Genomic DNA, 20,282 nt, shown 5'->3' on the forward strand with positions numbered 1-20,282 from the left:
TCTTCTACCTGGAGCAAAAGTTTGGGATTTGGTGGTTTTGTTGCGAAGTACAGGTCCATCTATTGAGCAAGTTAAGTTTGTTGAAGGCCTTTGAATTTAACAGTTTCGTCGAGACAGGGTGCAAACCTGCCCAGATGCTCTGTGTTGTTAGGATGCAATAATGTGTATGTATATATATATATATATACATACATATATACACACACACACACACACACACACACACACACACACACACACACACACACACACACACACAATCAAAATATTGAAATATTGTGTAACTCAAAATATTTTAACATACCAAAAAAAAAGATGAACTTTTTAGTAACACTCAAAAGAAAAGAACAAATATTTAACAGTCAACTGCTTATACAATCGGTCAGATTACATAGTCGAAAAAATGAATTCAGAATTTAAAAATCAATCTTAAATACTTTGACCTGGCTACAACTTCAGTGACTTCATATAACAAAACCTAGGAATACAACTTAAAGTTTTTTTTTTTTATACTAACTAAGCTTTTTCTAAACCTCAAGACCAAAAACAATAAAAATCTATATGCAAATTTGCAGCTGCTTAACTCCTGGTCAAAGGAAACAGAGAAGTGGTGTGTTGAGATCTCCAGGGTGACAAATACTATTAAAGTGTTGGCAAAGAGTTTGTAAACAGATTCAGAACCTCTTAAGGACTGCTTCACATTACAATGGAAAGAAACAGGATGTAAACAGAGACATGGTAAAAAACAGAGCAGGTATTACAGATGCAAAAATCCATGGAAACAGCTCTATGCAGGTTGCAAACAGAGGTTCTACTGTTCATAGGTTGATACTAGGCTATCTGCCCTGGGGCATTTATAAGCCTAGCCACAGTGTGTTTGGCTTTCGCCACCCTTTTAGATTAGTTGACTGTGCCTCTGTATAGTAGGTCACAGAAGATAGCCCTTGCGAGGTTAGTTTACTGTGCCTCTGTCTAGTAGGGACACAGAAGAGATCCCACAGGTAAACCTATAATCTTCCATCCACTCGTCAAGATTTCTCTTGAAGAGGGGCATTGAGGGACTCTGCCCAACATGGATTGGGATTTTGTTCCAGAGTGAGGGGAGCCTCTGGGATATGAATCTGCCCCTCCAGCATGTCCTATTTATTTCTGTGCTGAGGTTCAAGTCCCTGGAGCGTGTAGCTCTTAGGGATTTGGATTTCCTGAGGTGGAGCATGTCCATTAATTCTGGGTTGGACATGGCTTTATACGTCAGGCACAGATCGCCTCTGAGTAGGCGGTAAGCAACTGAGTAGAGCTGGAGTTTCTTTAGCCTAACTGCATAGGGCATCTGTTTGATCCCTTGATCCTCTTGGTGAGGTACTTTTGGGGTCTTTCCAGTTGCTGCAGGTGTCGGGTAAGGTACATCCCAAATGGGGCATTGTATTCAATTATGGGCCTGATGAGTGATAAGTAGAGGGGCACAATGACCTCTCTTGATCTAGATGTGAACCCTTTCGTGATAAGGTGGGCTATATAGAAGGTCTTTCTAACCACTTTGGCAACATGATTGTCAAAGGAGAGATTGCTATCTACTTGGGTCCCCAAATCCCTAATTACTTCTTCCATACTTAATGGATTATCACCTATGTGGTAATTTGTGAGCACTTTGTTTTTCCCAAAGGGGATGACTATGCACTTTTTGGCATTTAGCTTTAGGCCATGGCTCTGGCACCAGCTATCCATCTCTGTGAGACCCTTTTGGAGGATGCTTGTGTCAGTCGGCGAGTCGATTATGGCACCCAGTTTGCAGTCATCTGCAAACTTGGTCAGCCATAGTCCTCCCATGTTAGCCTGTACCTCAGAGAAATATATACCGAACAAGAGAGGTCCCAGGACTGAGCCTTGTGGGACGCCACTTGTAACTGGTTTAGAGTCTGACATGGCACCTGCAATTCTGACCATGTGGGTTCTATCCCTGAGCCAGTTTGCAACCCATCTTGTGACATAGGGTTTGATATTTAAGCTGGTGAGCTTATTTATGATGCCCGAGTGGGGTATTGTGTCGAAGGCTTTTGCGAGGTCCTGGTAGGCTTTGTGGACTACCTTCCCTTCATCTATGGCCTTGGTGACTGTTTCAAAGAAGTCGATCAGGTTCAAGAGGCAAGATCTGCCCTTAACAAAGCCAAATTGTGTAGGATCCAGTGTTTGGAGGTTCCCAATGTCTTTGTTTGTGAGTTTCATGATGATACGCTCCATAGCTTTGCAGACCAGGCTAGTCAGGGTTATAGGGCGATAGTTTCCGGGGTCCGTTGTGGCACCACCTTTGTGGAGCGGGACCACTTTTGCTGTACGCCATATTCCTTGGGTACATATCCTGTAGTAAAGGCTGAGATTGAACAGTGACTTTATGTGAGGGTTCAGTTCTTCTTGGAGTTCGTGTAAGACGCAGCCCGGGACATCGTCCGGTCCCATTGATGCTGTGTTTTTTGCTTTGGAGAGGGAAGCTCTCACCTGTGCATCTGTGATGTCAGGGAGGCTACACTCTGTTGGGAAAGACATTTCCTCTTTTGGGGGGGAAGAGGGGGGAGTTTGCACTGAACCTGTCTGCCAGGATGTTGGCAATGTCTGCAGGTTCAGTGTATTTTTTGTCATTTTGAACTAACTCAGAGCATATCTGGGAGTTGCCACCCAGGTTCCTGACATAACTAAAGAAGGCCTTGTGATTATCTTTAGCATCTTGTGCAATTTTTCTTTCGAAGCTGGCCTTAGATGATTTTATGAGGGCTCGTAGTTTCTTGCTAGTACTGATCAAAGATGCCTTCCCTTTTTGGGATTTTGCTCTATCATGTAGTAGCTTCCTCCTTCTGTTGTATAACTTATTTATGGCTGGGGTCCACCAGACAGGTCTCCTGCCTTTGGAGGAATGAGTCTTGGTTTTATTTGGGATAGCACGATCCATGCATTCCTGTAGGTGTCCATAGAAAGCGTTTGTAGGATTCTGCGGTTTGGGCCGTATTTTCCACTGACCTGGGGGCTTTGAAGGATTCCACCTCAGTTTTGAGAAGTGTGAAGTTTGCTTTTGAGAAGTTCTTCACCGTGGTTTCCTTGGTGGGGGTGGGGATGGGATATGGATGTCCAGTGAGATTAATTTATGGTCAGATCTTACCAATGAGGGGTATATACCTCTGGTATGGAACATAGAGTCCCCATGTTGGTGATGATCGGGTCCAATATGTTTTCCCCTCTTGTGGGAGTGGTGACCAGTTGTTCCATAGCATCTGAGTTTATAAATACTAGGAACCATTGGGCGAGGGTGTTGGGGCTTGAGTAGTGCTCCCAGCCTATGTTTGGGTAGTTGAAGTCACCCAATATAATGGTGTTTGGAGAGACCTTCATATTCTCCAGTGTTCTCAGGAAAGCTGAGTGGGGTTCCTGAGTTTGGGAGGGTGGTCTGTAGCAGGCTACAAACCGAAAGGCAGTTTTGCCCACTGTTAGTTGCACATGGATGGTCTCCGATGCTTCATGCAGTGCCACTAACCTGGAGGTGTGGGTATCTTTGATGAATATAGATACTCCCCTTCCTTTTGTGGTTCAGTCCGAGTTTTGGGGCCTTCAAAATAACTACACTTGTTCATTTAGAAGATCACAGCCTTGGTGAGAATTGCTTCAAACAGCTCTGCTGAATAGAAGGAAACAAGCAGCAAAAGCATGCTAACAAAACTACCTCAATAATCGTAAACAATCACAGTATATTTCTGAAGTGTCAATGGAGAATGCCATTAATGCATTATGAATATGCTTCTCTCCCTTTCTCCGTTGCCCATAAGACAAAAGCAAAATAAGGTGTCAGAACATGAAGAAAACTGATCCTAAACAACTTAAGCCTATTTATTTTTTTTGGCTTAGCTTTCTATAGCTGTCATCTATACACTCTGCACTGCTTATGCTCCAGTGGAGTAACTTCCCAGCATATCACATTACCGGTCTATTCTTCCCACTCCTGAGAATAAAGCATCTCCTGGCTGTTTGGGTAAGATAGTGGAGCTAACTACTGGCAGGTCTTCCATACTTCAATATCAGCTTTTGTTTTTTTAAATTGAACCCCGGTTTACTAGGACTCAGTATGCAAATGACTCTGGTACGTGTGCACAGGCTTCTGTGTAAAGAGTTTTAAGTCTACAGGTGTGCAGCTTGATGCTGTGCAGCATTTCTCCCTCGTCTCCATCACATAGTGATACAATACTGGAGAATTATTTTTCCTCACTGCCCCCACACACAGAATGACTTGTTTAAGGATGAGCACAAAGGTGAACTTTAGTCACCCAGGTGAGACAATTATTAATTACCAGCAGTAGCAGAGATGGAGGCCCTCCCACCCCTTATAACAGAAGGATCACAGCTCATCTAGTTAAACTCCTCTGCTGATGTTCTGTTTTTTTCACATTGCTAGTCAGTCATAGGTTTTCACCTCTATGTGAATGCCATGCTCTTGTATCAGCAGCAATGTTTTGACAGTCTGGTTAAAAATGAATTCTCCTGAATAATCACCAACGGATGATAAATTTCAACTTTTGAGACAGTCACTATCCTAGATAAACTAACACTTGAGGAAAAAATAGTCTAACATTAGAGATCATTATCTGAAAATGACGAACAGTAAAACTTAGAGAAGAATTCACTATCAAAAGATATTACCTTTCTAACTGTTCTCCAACATTGACCATTGGAAGTGGTGTGAATGTATGAGTGATCTCTGTACTTTGTAATGGATTATTTATGGGCGAGGCAAACGACATAATGCAGCTTCTTTTTGCAGTCCTTGATATGGATCTTGGGGTAACAGTTTGTGGCCTGCATTTTCCTGAAGAAATATTGGCATGCATTTTAGAAGTTGAACCTGCAGCAAAATATTTATTCATAATGTTAAAAAATACAGTCAACATGTATTACTTTAATGCAATTAAATTTATCGCATAACAGCAAACATGCAACTAACAATAATAAAGAAAAAAGACCAGCACTGGCAGCTTTCCCTAAGCAGCAAGTCCTGTACAAGGAAGTACCCTTTTATTATGTCACATACGCAAAAATATTTATAAAAACATGTTTTGGTACTCTTGTTTTCAAACAAAATTTTGTCTTTGTATAATAGTCTGTGGTCAGAACACCCAACCCCGATACCGTAGGCGCTCTGCCATAAGGGTCAACTCCCAAACGCTTTCACTGAGAATTTTGTCTTTGAATAATAGCCAGTGGTTAATATATCTGATCCAAATACTACAGGAGCACTGCTATAATGGCCAGCTCCCAAACCTTGCTGTATATTAACTTTAACCAGTCAAATACCTTTCTGTGCTGGAAATTGTCCCCCCCCCCCCCCCTCCCAAGAGCAGTCCTTGCACTCTAAGGACCTCTTACTAAGTTGGCCACTATCCTTTCTCTCAACCAATAGTTTCTACTGTATATGCCAATTTACTTGGTCTTCCTGGCTGACAGATTCCTTCAGTCCAGAAATTAAAGAAAACCTGTTCCTTTGCACCTCTCTGTTAATTGCTTTGTGTTGGCTATAAATGGAATAGTCTGTCATAATTTAACCTGAGGGTGGCAAATTAGTTTCTTACTTATTTCTAGCCTTGTTTAAAGCCTTAAACACAGTTTATCACAGCAATCTTGTACTTTCAATGTACTCATTAGGTCCCTTCTCAGCCCACCCTTCTATAATTCAAAAGAACTAGAGTCATCTGCGTATTCCACTAAAGATGACTGAGGACAGAAGGTATAGAGCTGATTAGTAAAGATATTAAAAAGTAAAGGCCCTTACAAAATAAAATAATACAACCATTAAAGCCATTTCTTGTAGCAAATTAGAGATGATCGAGGATGTTGTTAATTTGACCTTCATATACCAAATTACATAAGAAAAACTCATCAAAAACTAGGAATGCTTTATACAGCCAAAAACTCTCACTGATGCAACTAAAGCTACACTAGTCACTACTAATCTCTTCCCAACAATTATTTATAGGACTCCCATTCTTACTAACCTTCAGGTATCACAAAAATCAAAACGAGAACAGTGATTTAACAAAGTTGCTAAATATGCAGCAAATATCCCGTTCTGAAACCACCACTATATAGCACTAAAAAGCCTATATTGGTTTGAACTATCGTATCAACTAACATATACACAGCTTATTACCACCTATAAAATTATCCATAATCCATCCGCATGTCCAGCACTAAACAACATTCTATACAACTATGTTCCCAGTTGATCATTATGATCCAGTGACCAAAAACTCCTGTCCGTCGACAAAGCAAATCTGCTGGGCATTACTTGTACTCGTATCATGTTGCTAAGGCCTAAAACTCCTTATTTCTATCATTCAGGTCAGTGCCCTCCCTCCCATCCTTCAAGACCATACTGACAGACTTCCTAGCTAAAAACTGGTTCTGTTCTTGCTCAACACCAGGATAAAATATATTCCTAAATGTGAACAAAGAAGAAGTTATGTACTCACCATAACGTTCCATCTGAGTAGGTAGCTTCATTTGTCTGCAACCTGTGGGTCTTGGATCCGATATCGGATCTGAGCCGGCAACTTGTTTCAAGCTAATGGATCCGAGCTCCTAGCTCCTCCCCTCACCCATAATCCCCTGCCAACCCTCCATGATCTCAGATCGAGTTTGCCCCTCAATATGTACCCAAAAAGGGTATCCAACTAACATAGATCCGCTGAAGGCCAGGGGGAAGGAGGGGGGGATGGTTGCAGACAAATGAAGCTACCTACTCAGATGAAACGTTATGGTGAGTACATAACTTCTTAATCTGAAGTAGGGACTTCATTTGTTAGCAACCCGTGGGACAGAATCCCCAGCTACCTGAATGTTGGGTGGCCATCATGGAAGGATATTGCGGAGCACCGCAGAGCCAAAGGATGCTCTCCCTCTAGAAATCACGTCCAGTTTGCAGTGGTTAATAAAGGTATGAGATGAGGCCCAAGTGGCTGCCGAACAAATATCATCGAATGGAACTCTAGATTTGAAGGCCGCAGAAGTAGAGATGGAACGAGTGGAATGTGCGCAAACTCCTTCAGGTGCGGGTCTCCCAGAGGCTTGGTACGCTAATAGGATACATTGTGAAATCCAGCGTGATAGAGATACTTTTGATATTGCTTTCTCCAAATTAAATTTGGCAAAGGAAACGAACAGCTGGTCAGATTGTCTATGACCAGCTGTTCTATGAGTATAAAAACGTAGCTGCCTATGAACATCTGAGTGCAGCTTGTACTCTCCTTTATTCTGATATTTAGGGAAGAAAACCGATAAATTTATGGATTGATTTATATTGGTTTCTGATGCTATTTTGGGAAGGAAAGAGGGATTGATCCTGAGGTACACTCTGTCCGGATGAAAGATCAAATAAGAAGGCTTCACAGAAAGAGCTTGAAACTCCGAAACTCTTTTCGCAGAAGTAATGGCTACAAGGAATGCTGTTTTCCAGGACAAGTATTTGAGATCTACTGAAGCAGCAGGTTCAAAAGGTGGAGCAGTCAAGGCTTGAAGAACTAGTGAAAGATCCCAAGGTGGTACAGCTTCTTTTATAAAGGGTCTAAGCAAAAAGGTGCCCTTGAGAAAGGTTTTACACAATTTGGCTGACATCAAGGGCCCTGTGGCATGTCCCACATGGTAATGGGAGATGGCAGCCAACTGCACTTTGACAGTTGAGCAACTAGCGCCTTCCTGAAAAAGTTTGGTTAGGAAGTCTAATATGGATGGAAGAGGAGCCGTAAAGGGATCTAGATTATGATGCTCCGCCCAGATGGAGAAACGTTTCCATTTACTGCGGTACACTTTCCTGGTGGAGGGCTTATGCACTGCCACAAGGATGGCTTTGACTGGTGAAGAGATACCGGGAGTCCTAACTAGGAGTGGAACTGGAGCAACCAAGCTGTCAGCTTCAGATTGTCCAGATTTGGGGTCGGTAAGTCCGACGGATGGGAGATTAGATCCAGACTGGGATCCAGAATCCAAGGAGGATTCACTAGGTGAGACCATAGGTAAGGGAACCAAATTTGCCAAGGCCAGAATGGGGCAATGAGGATCATCCTGCTCCCCAACCGCGAGGCTTTCTGTAAGAGTTGCAGCATCAGGGGTAGAGGAGGATAGGCATAAAGTAGACCGGGTGGCCAAGCATGCACCAGAGCATCTCTTGGAGTTTCCCCTGGAGGGGGAATCAGAGCGAAGAAATTGCCGCATTTGGTGTTTGAGGGAGAGGCAAAGATCGCAGCAGGGTTGCCCCCATATTGCGAATATCTGCTTCGCTACTAGTGGGTTGAGAGACCACTCGTACGGGGTAAGAAAGCGGTTGGTGGAGATCGCCCATTCCCACACTCTCATGGCTTCGCGGCATAGAGGGTAAGACCTGGTTCCCCCCTGTTTGTTGATGTGCCAGACAACCGACATGTTGTCCGACTAAATTGCAATCGTTCCTACGGGGGGGGGGGGATTCTGAAGTGCTTGCAACACGTACAGCACTGCTCTCATCTCCAGAACGCTGATATGCAGGGAGGACTCTGTATCGTTCCACGTGCCTTGGACCGTCCTGCCTGAATAATGCCCCCACCACCCGAGGCGGGAGGCGTCCGTGGTCCCCGTGGCGAGAGGGGGAGAGGTGCAGAAGGGTCGGCCCGTATGGAGGTCCGGAGCATGGGGCCACCATAATAGAGCCCTCCTGCAAGCCTTGCTGATAGCAATGGGAAGATGAAGAGGAAAAGACAGAAAGGACCATTGTACTAGAAGGGTCCATTGCAGTACCCGCATGTTCAGACGGGCACATGGAAGGAGCGTTATCGCTGCCGCCATGGAGCCCAACGCCCTCAGGACCAATTCCGCTGGTGGGGTCTCTGATTGGAGGATAGCCCGCACATGGAGTTGCAAATTCCGAAGTCGTTAAGACGTTAGAAAGGCTCGTAGCTCTCTGGTGTCTATTTTGGCTCCTGTGAATTCTATGGCTTGTGTCAGGGCCAGAAAGGATTTGTCGGCATTGATGGTGATGCCTAACTGTGGGGCTAGGCGGAGAAAGAAATCTTTGTCTGAGCAAAGTAGATGCCTTGTTGGGGCGGTCAGGAGCCAGTCGTCCAGGTACGGAAAGACCTGTATTCCCTGGAGTCTCAGGTGGGCCGCAATCACTGCTAATACCTTGGTGAACACCCTGGGGGCTGTGGTGAGGCCAAAGGGAAGGACCCTGATCTGGCAGTGACTGGCTCCCAGCCGAAAGCGGAGGAACCTCCTGGATCGTCTGTCCATTAGAATGTGGTAGTATGCATCCTTGAGGTCTATAGAGCACATCCAATCGTTCTCCCTTAGAAGGGGGAGAATAGATTGAAGAGTGACCATTCAGAATTTTTCCTTGGTTACAGACAGGTTCAAGCAGGACAGGTCTAAAATCGGTCTCAAGTCCCCAGTCTTTTTTGGCACCAAAAAGAACCTGGAGTAGAACCCTAATCCGAGCTGGTCTTGGGGGACGGGCTGGATGGCTCTTTCTTAGCAGCTGCTGAATTTCTGCGGCTGCAGCCTCCCTCTGATCGGGTGGTACATCGGGGAGGTTCTTGAATTTGGGGACATGAAGTAATGGTATTTTGTACCCTCTGGATATAATTCGAAGCACCCAGCGGTCTGTCGTGATGGACTCCCAGGCTGCTAGGTGCTCCGAGAAGCGCCCCCCCCCCCGACTGCCTCTAGAGTGGAGCAGTCGGGCAACCCTTCAGGGCTGCTGAGTGGGCCCGTCAGAGAAAGGCTCGCTGGACCCAAAGTTTCTCGGAGCCCCTCTGCCCCTGGGGCAGTGTCCTCCCTGTCCTCCTCTGCCACGGAAGGACTGGTTGTCCGGAGCGGGTTGGGAATGTTGCGATTTCCAGAACCACATCTTCTTCTGACCCTTTTGGTTCTTCGAAAAGGACCGCTGGGGCGCAGAGAAGCGGACTCCGACGGCAGACGTCTTCCCGTCCTTCTCGCTCTGGACAAGTGTCTCGCGAACCGTTTTGCCAAACAGGGCAGAACCATCGAAAGGGGCATTCGCAAAAGACGCTTTAAAGGGCTCCGCAAAGTCACAATGACGGAGCCAGGCCTGACGTCTCATGAGTAGGCCCGCTCCGCTAGCCCTAGTGGTTCCCTCGGTGGCGTGGGACAATAGCCGCATAGAGGTATTTGAAATGGATCTCAGAGTGGCCATTCGGGTCGAGTACAATTGTTTGTCCTCCGCCGACATGGACTTACCGAGAAGGTCGCTGAACTAAAAACTCGCTTCCCTAAGCGGTCCATCGAGCGGGACTCCTTGCTCGGTGGATGGACTGAGGGGCTCTCCTGAGCTAGTTCCCTCTTCGTGGCTGCCGCCATCAACATGGCATCTACGGGGGGATCCTTGCTCCAGTGCGACCGGTCTGAGGGGGGGGCTTAGTATCCTGTCCGGGCGTTTGGGTATTGGCTCCACGGTTTCCGGGTCCTTCCATGCCCTGGTGGTAATAAGGTCCACCAAGGGTTCGGCCGGAGGGGACACCCAAGAGGTAGACGGGCCTGCTTCGAATGCCTCCAGAAACACGGACTCGTCGGAGGAAGACTTGGGGGCAGACCACCCACCTCTGATCCTCAGCATCTCCATGATGTCTCCAAAGGAGACATCCTCAGAGGGTGATCTTGGGGAGCCTTCCCCTTCATCCAAGTACGTGCCCTCGGTTAAGGACTCAGGGGAGTCCACGTGCCTCCTCTTGCACTTATGCTTGCGGGGCACTTCCTCGGGGGGGGCTGTCCGAGGAGGCCTCGCCAGCAACATCCTGTTCCAATGGAACTACCTGGGACATTGAAGCAGGCTGTCCCTTTGGCCGGGTGATGGAAGCCTGGCCCAGCAGAGAGGGAGTGCAGGGTGGAGCCGAGACAAGGGCAGGGGGTCCGAATGCTCTCAACAGAGCCCTCTCCACTACATCGAAGGCCGAGGGGGAACCACTCTCTCTCGGCTCCGATGCAGAGACCATCGGATCCGAAGGACCAGTGCGATCCGACCTGGACGGAGCCGAAGGCACACACTGAATCCCTCGGATCCGAAGCTCGGGCCACGGCTTCGAGATGTCGGATCAGACAGGCTCAAGGGCAGGGTCGGATCCGAAGTATCAAGTACTGTCGGCGTCGACCCACCCCCTGCTCCAACGCTGCTCGGCTCCGAACCCGGGTAGCGGGTCAGAGAAGGAGCAATTGGATGGGAAAAAGGTGTCGAGCTCCCCCCGAAGGGGGGGAGGCAAGAGCACTCCCATCTGCAGCTGGGCCTGGATGAATCTTCGCATCATCCGGTCCAAGTCTGTATCAGACATGCTGAACGTTGATCTCGAAGAGGCCACCGAGGCAGTCCTGGAATGCCGCCTCGATGACATAGATGGAGATCGGGCCTCCTCCTCGGGCCCTGGGGAGAAACAAGGGGATCGGAGCCGAGGAGGAGGAGACCTAGAAGCAGTGGAGGGAGAAGCCCGCTTAGCTGGCGGGGCCGAAGCGGAGGCCTCAGCCCGCTGTTTGTGGTGCTTCTCCCTCCTAGCCTCCCTATCCTCTGGTGCTTTAGCGGGAGTTTGAGTCCCGGCCGAAGGAAGGGGGGCAGGAGTGGCAACAACCACAGCCTGTGGTAGTGCCACGGGAGCAGCGGAGGCCGGAGCCGAGTCCGGGGGCAAAAGTCCCGCCAGGACCAACTTCGACCTCCACTCTCAGTGCCCTGGGGTTGAATGCTGCACAAATGGTACAGCTTGAGGTGAGGTGTTCAACCCCAAGGCACCAAACGCACAGAGTGTGGCCATCAGCTGGGGAGAGCTTATGGCCACACTCGGTACATTTAGAAAAAATGGCTTTTGGGGCCTCAGCCATACTTAAAAGAAAAAAAAATAGTGCTACACAAACACACAGGCCCCCAAAACACAACACTAACGACCAGCAAAGGGAGGGAAAAAACTAAGTAAAAGAAATATGTTTTACACTACAGGGTACCTAACTCTTACACACTTTATTTTTTTTTTAAAAAAGGAAGAGAATTTGACAGAAAAACACACAACTGACGATTTACTTGTTGAGCTCAATGGAATCCAGCTATCCACAAGCGCGGCAAACTAGATCTGAGGTCATGGAGGGTTGCCAGGGGATTATGGGTGAGGGGAGGAGCTAGGAGCTCAGATCTTTTAGTTATGTACTTACCATAACTTCGGATGTATGGGATCCATCTCGCCTACATTCATAACTGATGGGTTCGGAGCCGATCCATCGGCTCCGACTCGGCCACTATACAATAGAACGAAGTCTCTAATTGGCTGGGCTACCCCTTATCCCAGAATGCACCACGCCTGCTTCCCCAGATCTTGTTTGTTCGCTTTCATACCTACATCCAGACACAGAAAACATAACTGCAACTGTAACAAACTAAAGTCCTTCAAGAGAAAGAACTCAGTAGAAGCAACATTTCCTCTAAATCCAATGGGAAGGGGGAAGGAGGGCGGGTACGTATGAATGTAGGCGAGATGGATCCCATACATCCGAAGTTATGGTAATTACATAACTAAAAGATGTAATGGGATCCTATCTCGCCTACATTCATAGCTGATGGGACAGCATCCCTAGCACCTAACTCCCGGGTGGCTCATTGGAAAACACTCCTGAGAACTGTGGAACCAAAAGAAGCTCTACCTCGAGAAGCCACATCTATCTTGTAATGAGAAATGAAAGTGTGCGGAGAAGTCCAGGTAGCGGCCGCACAGATATCATCTATCGATAGCTTGGAGTGGAATGCAACAGAAGTAGCCATCGCCCTGGTAGAATGAGCCTTGATTGGGAATGGTAGCTCTTTGCCCGACTTTGAATAAATGAAGGAGATGCAATCTTTAATCCATTTGGCTATGGTGGTTTTAGCCACCGGTTGACCCAACCTATTTTCTGCAAAGGACACAAACAGCTGATCTGACTTTCGTGTCTGATTGGTCCTACTTAAGTAAAAACGCAGTTGTCTATGAACATCCAACTGATGGAAAATGTATTCTGCGTTATTGGAGAATTTGGGAAAAAACACAGGAAGCTCCAAGGATTGTTGAATGCATATGGGGGATGCTACCTTGGGTAAGAAAGAGGGATTTAACTTGAGAGATACTCTGTCTTTGTGAAAGGTCAAATAGGGAGGACTAGAACAGAGGGCCTGAAGCTCCGAGACCCGCTTGGCAGAGGTTACTGCCACCAAAAAGGCGGTTTTCAAAGATAGAAATTTCATATCACAAGTAGCTGCTGGTTCAAAAGGGCAGGCAGTTAAAGAAGCTAGAACCATATTCAGGTCCCAAGGAGGCACGGGATGGGCTATTGGGGGCCGAAGGAGACACGCCCCTTTAAGGAAGGATTTGCAAAGCCTGTTTGCCATTAAGGAAGGCTCAAAGGAGACATGAAAATTAGAGATGGCCGCCAGTTGGACTTTGATTGTGGAAACTGAAGAGCCCAAATAAAACAAAGAAGCTAGGAATTCTAAAACCTGAGGTACTGGGGCGGTACGGGGATCTATACCTCGTTGCTGGGCCCAAATAGCAAATCTCTTCCACTTGCTGGAATACAGTTTAGTAGTGGAAGGTTTGTGAGAAGAGGACAAAATGTGGATAACGTCTGGAGAGAGAGTGAGTTATCTCTGACTAAGGTTGGAAGTGGAGTAACCAAGCGGCCAACCTCAAGGACCTGAGGGATGGATGAGACTGACCCAACTGATGAGTTAACAGATCGGGCACCAGGTCCAGAAGCCATGGGCCCTCCACCGCATACCTCAGAAGGAAGGGAAACCAAACCTCATGAGGCCAGTGTGGAGTGATCAGAATCATGTCGCTTCCCAGATAAATCGCCTTCTGTATCACCTTCGGGAGAAGGGGAACCGGAGGGAAGGCGTAAAGTAGACCGGAGGGCCAACTGTGAGCTAGAGCGTCTCTGGGAATCTGCCCCTGAGAGGGAGTCAGAGTAAAGAACTCCCTGCATTTTGCATTGTGAGGGCTGGCGAACAAGTCGCAACAAGGGAGGCCCCACTTGGCGAAAATGTTTGCAGCCACCCTGTCGTTGAGAGACCACTCGTGGGGCAACAGAAGGGTCCTGCTCAGCCTGTCTGCAATCACATTCGATTTCCCCGGAATGTGCGTTGCCACTAGGAAACGCTGGGTAGAAATCACCCAATGCCACACTCTCATGGCCTCTCGGCAAAGAGGGTAGGACCTGGTTCCACCTTGCTTGTTTATGCACCAGACTACCGACATGTTGTCGGATAGGATCGCAATGGTGCCCCGGGGAAGAACATGATGAAGTGCTTGCAACACCAGTAGCACTGCTCTCATTTCCAGGATATTGATATGTAAGTGTGCTTAGTGAGCCTGCCACGTACCTTGGACAGACCTGTCCAGATAATGCCCCCCCCCACCCTATCTGGGAGGCGTTCGTGGTCACCGTGGCGACAGGAGGCTGAAGGGCAAATGGTCGCCCCTGGTCCAGGTTGGACTGAAGCAGCCACCAACGTAGGTCCCGACGGCAAATTTCCGTAATCTGGACCAAATGGTCCAAGGGGAGATCCTGAAAAGACCATTGGACCGACAGTAGCCATTGCAGCACCCGCATGTGCAGCCTGGCTAAGGGGACTAGAAGAATGGTCGAGGCCATCGTGCCCAATAACTGCAGAATCAATCTGGCCTGAACTCGTGATCTGGGTAACAAGGTTTGAACCTGAGACTGCAGGACCTGAATCCTTTCTATCGGCAAGAATGCCCGCATTTTTCTTGTGTCTAACTCTGCGCCTATAAAGGTAATACGCTGAGATGGCTGCAGCACAGATTTTTTCCAATTGAACGTGATTCCTAGTGAATGACCCAAACTGACTGTGGTCATGAGCGCCCGAACTAATAGATGCTTGGTGGTGGCAATAAGGAGCCAGTCGTCTAGATAGGGAAACACTTGGAATCCTTGACTTCTCAAGTGAGCTGTCACTACTGCCAGGAACTTGGTGAACACCCTGGGGGCTGTGGTGAGACCAAAGGGCAGAGCTCGGAATTGGAAATGACTGGTTTCCCAGGCGGAAGCGTAAGTAACTCCTGAACTCTTGACTTATCAGGATGTGATAGTAAGCGTCCTTGAGATCTATGGAGCACATCCAGACATCATTCTCCAATAACGGGAGAATGGACTGAAGGGTGACCATTCGGAATTTGGATTTCTTTACAAAGCGATTCAATGATTTGAGGTCCAAAATGGGCCTCAAGTCCCCTGTCTTTTTTGGCACCAAAAATAATCTTGAGTAAATTCCTGATCCGTTCTGGTCTGCGGGGACAGGCTGGATGACTCCTTTTCTTAGCAGCTTTGAGACCTCGACCGCTGCTTGATCCCGCTGACTGGGTGGCACATCCGGGATTTTCCTGATAGGAAGAGGAGGTTTTATGAAAAGGATGAAATAGCCTCCGGTTATGGTTCGGAGCACCCACTGATCCTTGGTGATAGATTGCCAAGCCTTTGGGTGTTCCGCAAAACGACCCCCGACTGGCTCTGGAGATGCGCAGTCAGGCCAAGTCTCAGGGACGGGGAGCGTAGGATGGACCACGAAAGGAATCGCGGTCTCCAGAGTTACGGGGGCCTCTGGGGTGACGTCTTCCTGAATCCCCCCCCCCCTGCCTCTAGAGGCGGGATCACTCGGTGGAGTAGGGAAAAACCTTTGAGATTTCCTGAACCACATTTTCCCTCCTCTCTGGGCCTTGGGGTAAGGTCTAGAAGAAGCGGAAAAACGGGCCCCTATGGCAGTCAAGGTCTTGCCCTCCTGCTCGCATTGAGTCAGTGTGTCCTTCACCTTGGGTCCAAACAGGGAGGACCCATCAAAAGGGGCGTCGGTGAAGGAAGACTTAAAAGCCTCCGCAAAGGGACACAAGCGTAACCAGGCGTGTCTTCTAAGAGCCACGCCTGTTCCCGCTGCTCTACTCGCCCCTTCGGCTGCATATGAGATGAGCCTCATGGACGAGTTGACTATCGAAGATAGGGTAGTCATCTGGGCGCCAACAGTCTGGGCCAATGCCTCAGGAAGGTTACCCATAAGAGACTCTCCTAACTCTTTGAGGAGGTCCCTTTGGAGCCTGGTGAAATGACAAAGATAATTCAGCGACCGCAGGGTAAAGGCCGCTGAAGAAAGGGTACGCTTCCCGTACCTATCCATGCTCCTGGAATCCTTATTAGGAGGGTGAATAGACGTTGAAGCCTCTGCCACGTCCTGCTGAGTAGCAGATGCCACCACCATCGCATCTACTGCAACTCCTTTGGTCAAAAATTCCTTCTGAGGAGGGGCTGAAAGGAACTTGTTAGGCCTGGTGGGCACCGGTTCCACAGTATCAGGGTGTTCCCACACCCTTCGAGAAACTAAATCTAGCAATTCATCGAAGGGTGGAGACACCCAGGAGGCGGAGGGCTGGGCCCCAAAAGCCTTGAGGAATACCGACTCCTCCGCGGAAGGGGTTTTGGATTGCCAATCGCCTCTCTTTCTCAGGATCTCAAGGATATCCGAGAATGAAACGTCATCCGAAGACGATTTTGGGGACCCCTCCGCATCATCGAGGTCAGTATCTGAAGGGATAGACTCGTCCTGGGAGTCAACATGCTTCCTCTTGCACAATTTCTTCCTTGGAGGTTCATCCGAAGCGGATTCAGAAGGACCTCCCGGGAGAAGGGAACCCCCCAAGGGGGTATCCTCAGGCCCTGGGGCCCCGCTGTCGTGGGAATGAAGCACACCAGAAGCACCAGTTCCCAAGTCTAGGGACGGTGAGGTAGAGACTTGCTGAGCCGGCAAGGACATGGCCAGCGCACTCCTCATGGCCTCAAAGGCAGGACCTCCAGACTCTAAGGAGGGTACCGGCTGAGAGACCATGGCGGTACCGGGAATCCCTGCGGCCGACGCTCCAAGGGGAAGACTAGGCACCGAAGCTATCAGTTCCAAAGTGTTCCCCTCGGCCCCGACTGAGGAAGACCCGGTACCGAACCCTGATGCCGAGGACAGGGTAGGAATGATGGTCGGAACCGAGAGACTCCGAGGGAGTCTCGGCTCCGACTGGACGACTCTGCTCTGCTCTAACATCACCGACTCCAACGGCTCCGAGGAGGTTAGAGGAGGAATCAGATGTGTCGAAGAGGGGATCGGCTCCGGAGCCGAGTGGGCTGGAGCAGAGACCATTTTTGCAAAAACCAGGGACTGGAAAAGCCTCTGGATAACTCTGTCCAAATCAGAGTCAAACAACCTGGAGGATTTAGAGGAAATAGACGAGGGCCGGGATGACCTCTCTCGGCTCCGAAAAACCAGGGGACCGGCTCCGAAACGGCTCCAACACTATCGGTACCAGATCCAGAACCGTATGGACAAGTATCGGTGCCGAAGGAGACTTCGGGGCCGAGGGAGGACAGTCTGAGCTGCACACCTCCAACGGCTCCGAGAGCAAAGAAGCCAAAGCAGGTGATTCGCCTCTCGATCCCCCAAACCTGCGGCTCCGACACCATTGGAGCCGAGGAAAGAGGTATCGAGGCAGACCCTTCCACCCGAGGCTCCGAAGCCATTGGAGCAGAGGAAGAAGAGGTCGACCTGTTCTTCTTGGATGTTGGCTCCGACGGACTGGTCGGAGCCGACGACCTTTTCTTTTTTGAAGTTGGAGAGGAAGGAGAAGCCAAAGCTTCTTCAAAGGAGGGCTTAATGAGGCCCTTAAGGATCAATTTATTTTTACGTTCTTGAAGGACCCTAGAGGAAAAAGCGTGACACACACTACATGTTTCCTGCAAATGTTTCGGTCCTAAACAATATACACATACAGCATTGGCTATCGGTAATGGACATTTTATAATTACACTTGGTGCACTTTTTAAACCCAGACTTCTGTTCTTTAGACATCCTGTCACACCACTGTTTTACCACAACGAGACCTTAAGTAGGACCACAAGCCCTTCGACTCAAAACGGGACTGACCCGAGATACAGCACACCAAAAACGGGCAGAAGCCCTCTAATTAACGTATTAAGTAGAAAAAAAAAAAAAAAAAAAAAAAACGTACAGTAAGAATTTCAGCAACCACACAAATAAGGGCAAGGGCCCTCTAACTCAAAAGGGCCTTGCCCGGTAACAGAGAAAAAATACCAATCTCACAAAAAACAGTTTACACACACACACAAAGCTGTTAAAACAGCTGTTTGTTAAATTTATGAAGAAACCCCTAGGTCAAAAGACCAAAAAAGTAACCAAAAACACTACTTAGCTCCAGCCAAGTCGAGACCACGTCTAGCTTGAAAAGCGGCAAACGAGATCTGGGGAAGCAGGCGTGGTGCATTCTGGGATAAGGGGTAGCCCAGCCAATTAGAGACTTCGTTCTATTGTATAGTGGCCGAGTCGGAGCCGATGGATCGGCTCCGAACCCATCAGTTATGAATGTAGGCGAGATAGGATCCCATTACATCCATTAGCTTGAAACAAGTTGCCGGCTCGGATCCGATATCAGATCCAAGACCCACAGGTTGCTGACAAATGAAATCCCTACTTCAGATCTATATTTAAAACCTATTTGTCCTGGGTAATGAGTTCCCAGTTTTTTGCATACAGGGCGAGCTTTCCTCCTAAGGGAGCAGGCAGCTGAGCAGGGCTTGCAAGGGTTAAGGTTAAGTAATTGTGACATTTTTCCTTTGGGGGGTGTCTTACTACTTCCTTTTTTGGAAGTGGGAGCCCCCCACTGCTTAGGCCTGTGCATAGCCTGAGACTGTAACCTATGTGGTCTGCTGCTCCTGGGTTTGGACTGAAGGCCAGGAAGAGACTGGAAAGGACCAATTCTTTGAAGGCCAATGTCTACTAAATCTGGGAGGCTGTACTTGCAGGAACAGTTTGCAAAAGATTTAGCTTTTTCCTCCATCTTTTGGTGGACTTCTGCTTTGTTGCCAAACAGGCGGTCTTGGTTTAAGGGAGCATCCAGTAATTTAGATTTAACATGATCTGGCAAGTTTTGCTCCTTAAGCCAAGCATGCCTTCTAAGTACAGACCCTGTAACAGCAGCCCTGTAAGTTGCTTCTAAAGAGTCAAAACCACATTGCCAAGTATGTTTACCAACTTGTTCAGCAGAATGCATTAAATCTTCTAATTCTTTGTGTTCAGTATAGTTAAGTATCACCATCATTTTCTGTTTAAGTAGTCCCATAATATGCTGCTGGTACTTTAACGTATGAAACTGGCAAACTGGTCTGGATGAAGAAGATGGCATCAATTTAAAATGCAAATCTGTAGGCCTGAATACACCCTCAGAAGCTGGTATTTGCACAGTGGCTCCGGACCCATCCAAGGTAGAGACATCCACAGTTTCCATAGTTGAAGCAGCATCTCGCGGCATACCTGACTCCGAATGGGTCTCAGTAGAGGGCTGCAAATCTAAAGTAACGAGTATCAAGGGCTGCGAAAACACCTCACTGAGTACCTGCGAACTGGCGACTAGCTTAATGGAAGTGTCGACAGCTTTGGACCTATGCGGTCTGTCTCTGTCTTTATCCTTACATTTTTTTCAGAATATCTGAAGTCGGATGGCTTACCAAAGCCAATTCTGGATAGTTATACAGAGTACGAAAATAATTTGCTGCAAAAATAGACAGACAACAAATAGTTCGGTGGTTGAATAAGGCATAAAACCGACAGTGAGGAACGTCGTGGTCTGGGCTTACGCAAGGAATGCAGTACGAATGAAAATCTTTATGAGGTATTTGCTTTCCACAGATAAGACAATTGTTAACTTTTACTGACATCAGTTAAGAGCAAGAAAAAGGATCCCCAACGGGGTACTTAGCTTTTTTGATATCTTCGGTTCTGAAACTAGATAACGAAAATTTTAGGAGTCGGCCGACCGGCACTTGCGAACTGCTTCGGCTTTGGGCACCGGGCGGCAAGAAAGACTGATGTAATGGCGTCAACTGCATGTTTTATAACCCCGACGACCTGACGTCATGGAAGAAGAGACCGCATCCGAAGCAGGAATCCAAGACTCTGGTATTCAGGCCGGCTGAGGGCTACCTGCAAGCAGATAACCCAAATATGACGACCTGACGTCATGGAAGAAGAGACCGCATCCGAAGCAGGAATCCAAGACTCAGGTATTCAGGCTGGCTGAGGGCTACCTGCAGGCAGATAACCCAAATGTAATGACTGCAACAGTGAAACACGAAGAACATCAGAGGCAAGAAAATCAAGGATGGCTGGAAAAGGTGCTGAAAAGGAGTCTACTTTT

General features: G+C 48.0%; 1 protein-coding gene across 1 annotated transcript in view; it reads right to left on the reverse strand.

Annotated features, from left to right (window-relative positions):
* DLGAP5 (DLG associated protein 5) overlaps positions 1-20,282 on the reverse strand; it is a 467,701-nt gene that overhangs the window by 354,512 nt on the left and 92,907 nt on the right. The window contains exon 4 of the mRNA XM_044073570.1: positions 4,678-4,879. Within this exon, the coding sequence (XP_043929505.1) occupies positions 4,678-4,879 (202 nt within the window). The remainder of the gene's footprint in view (positions 1-4,677; positions 4,880-20,282) is intronic.

This window comes from Protopterus annectens, chromosome 6.part0, assembly GCF_019279795.1.
Source record: "Protopterus annectens isolate FY-2018-M chromosome 6.part0, PAN1.0, whole genome shotgun sequence".
Classification (NCBI taxonomy): domain Eukaryota; kingdom Metazoa; phylum Chordata; order Ceratodontiformes; family Protopteridae; genus Protopterus; species Protopterus annectens.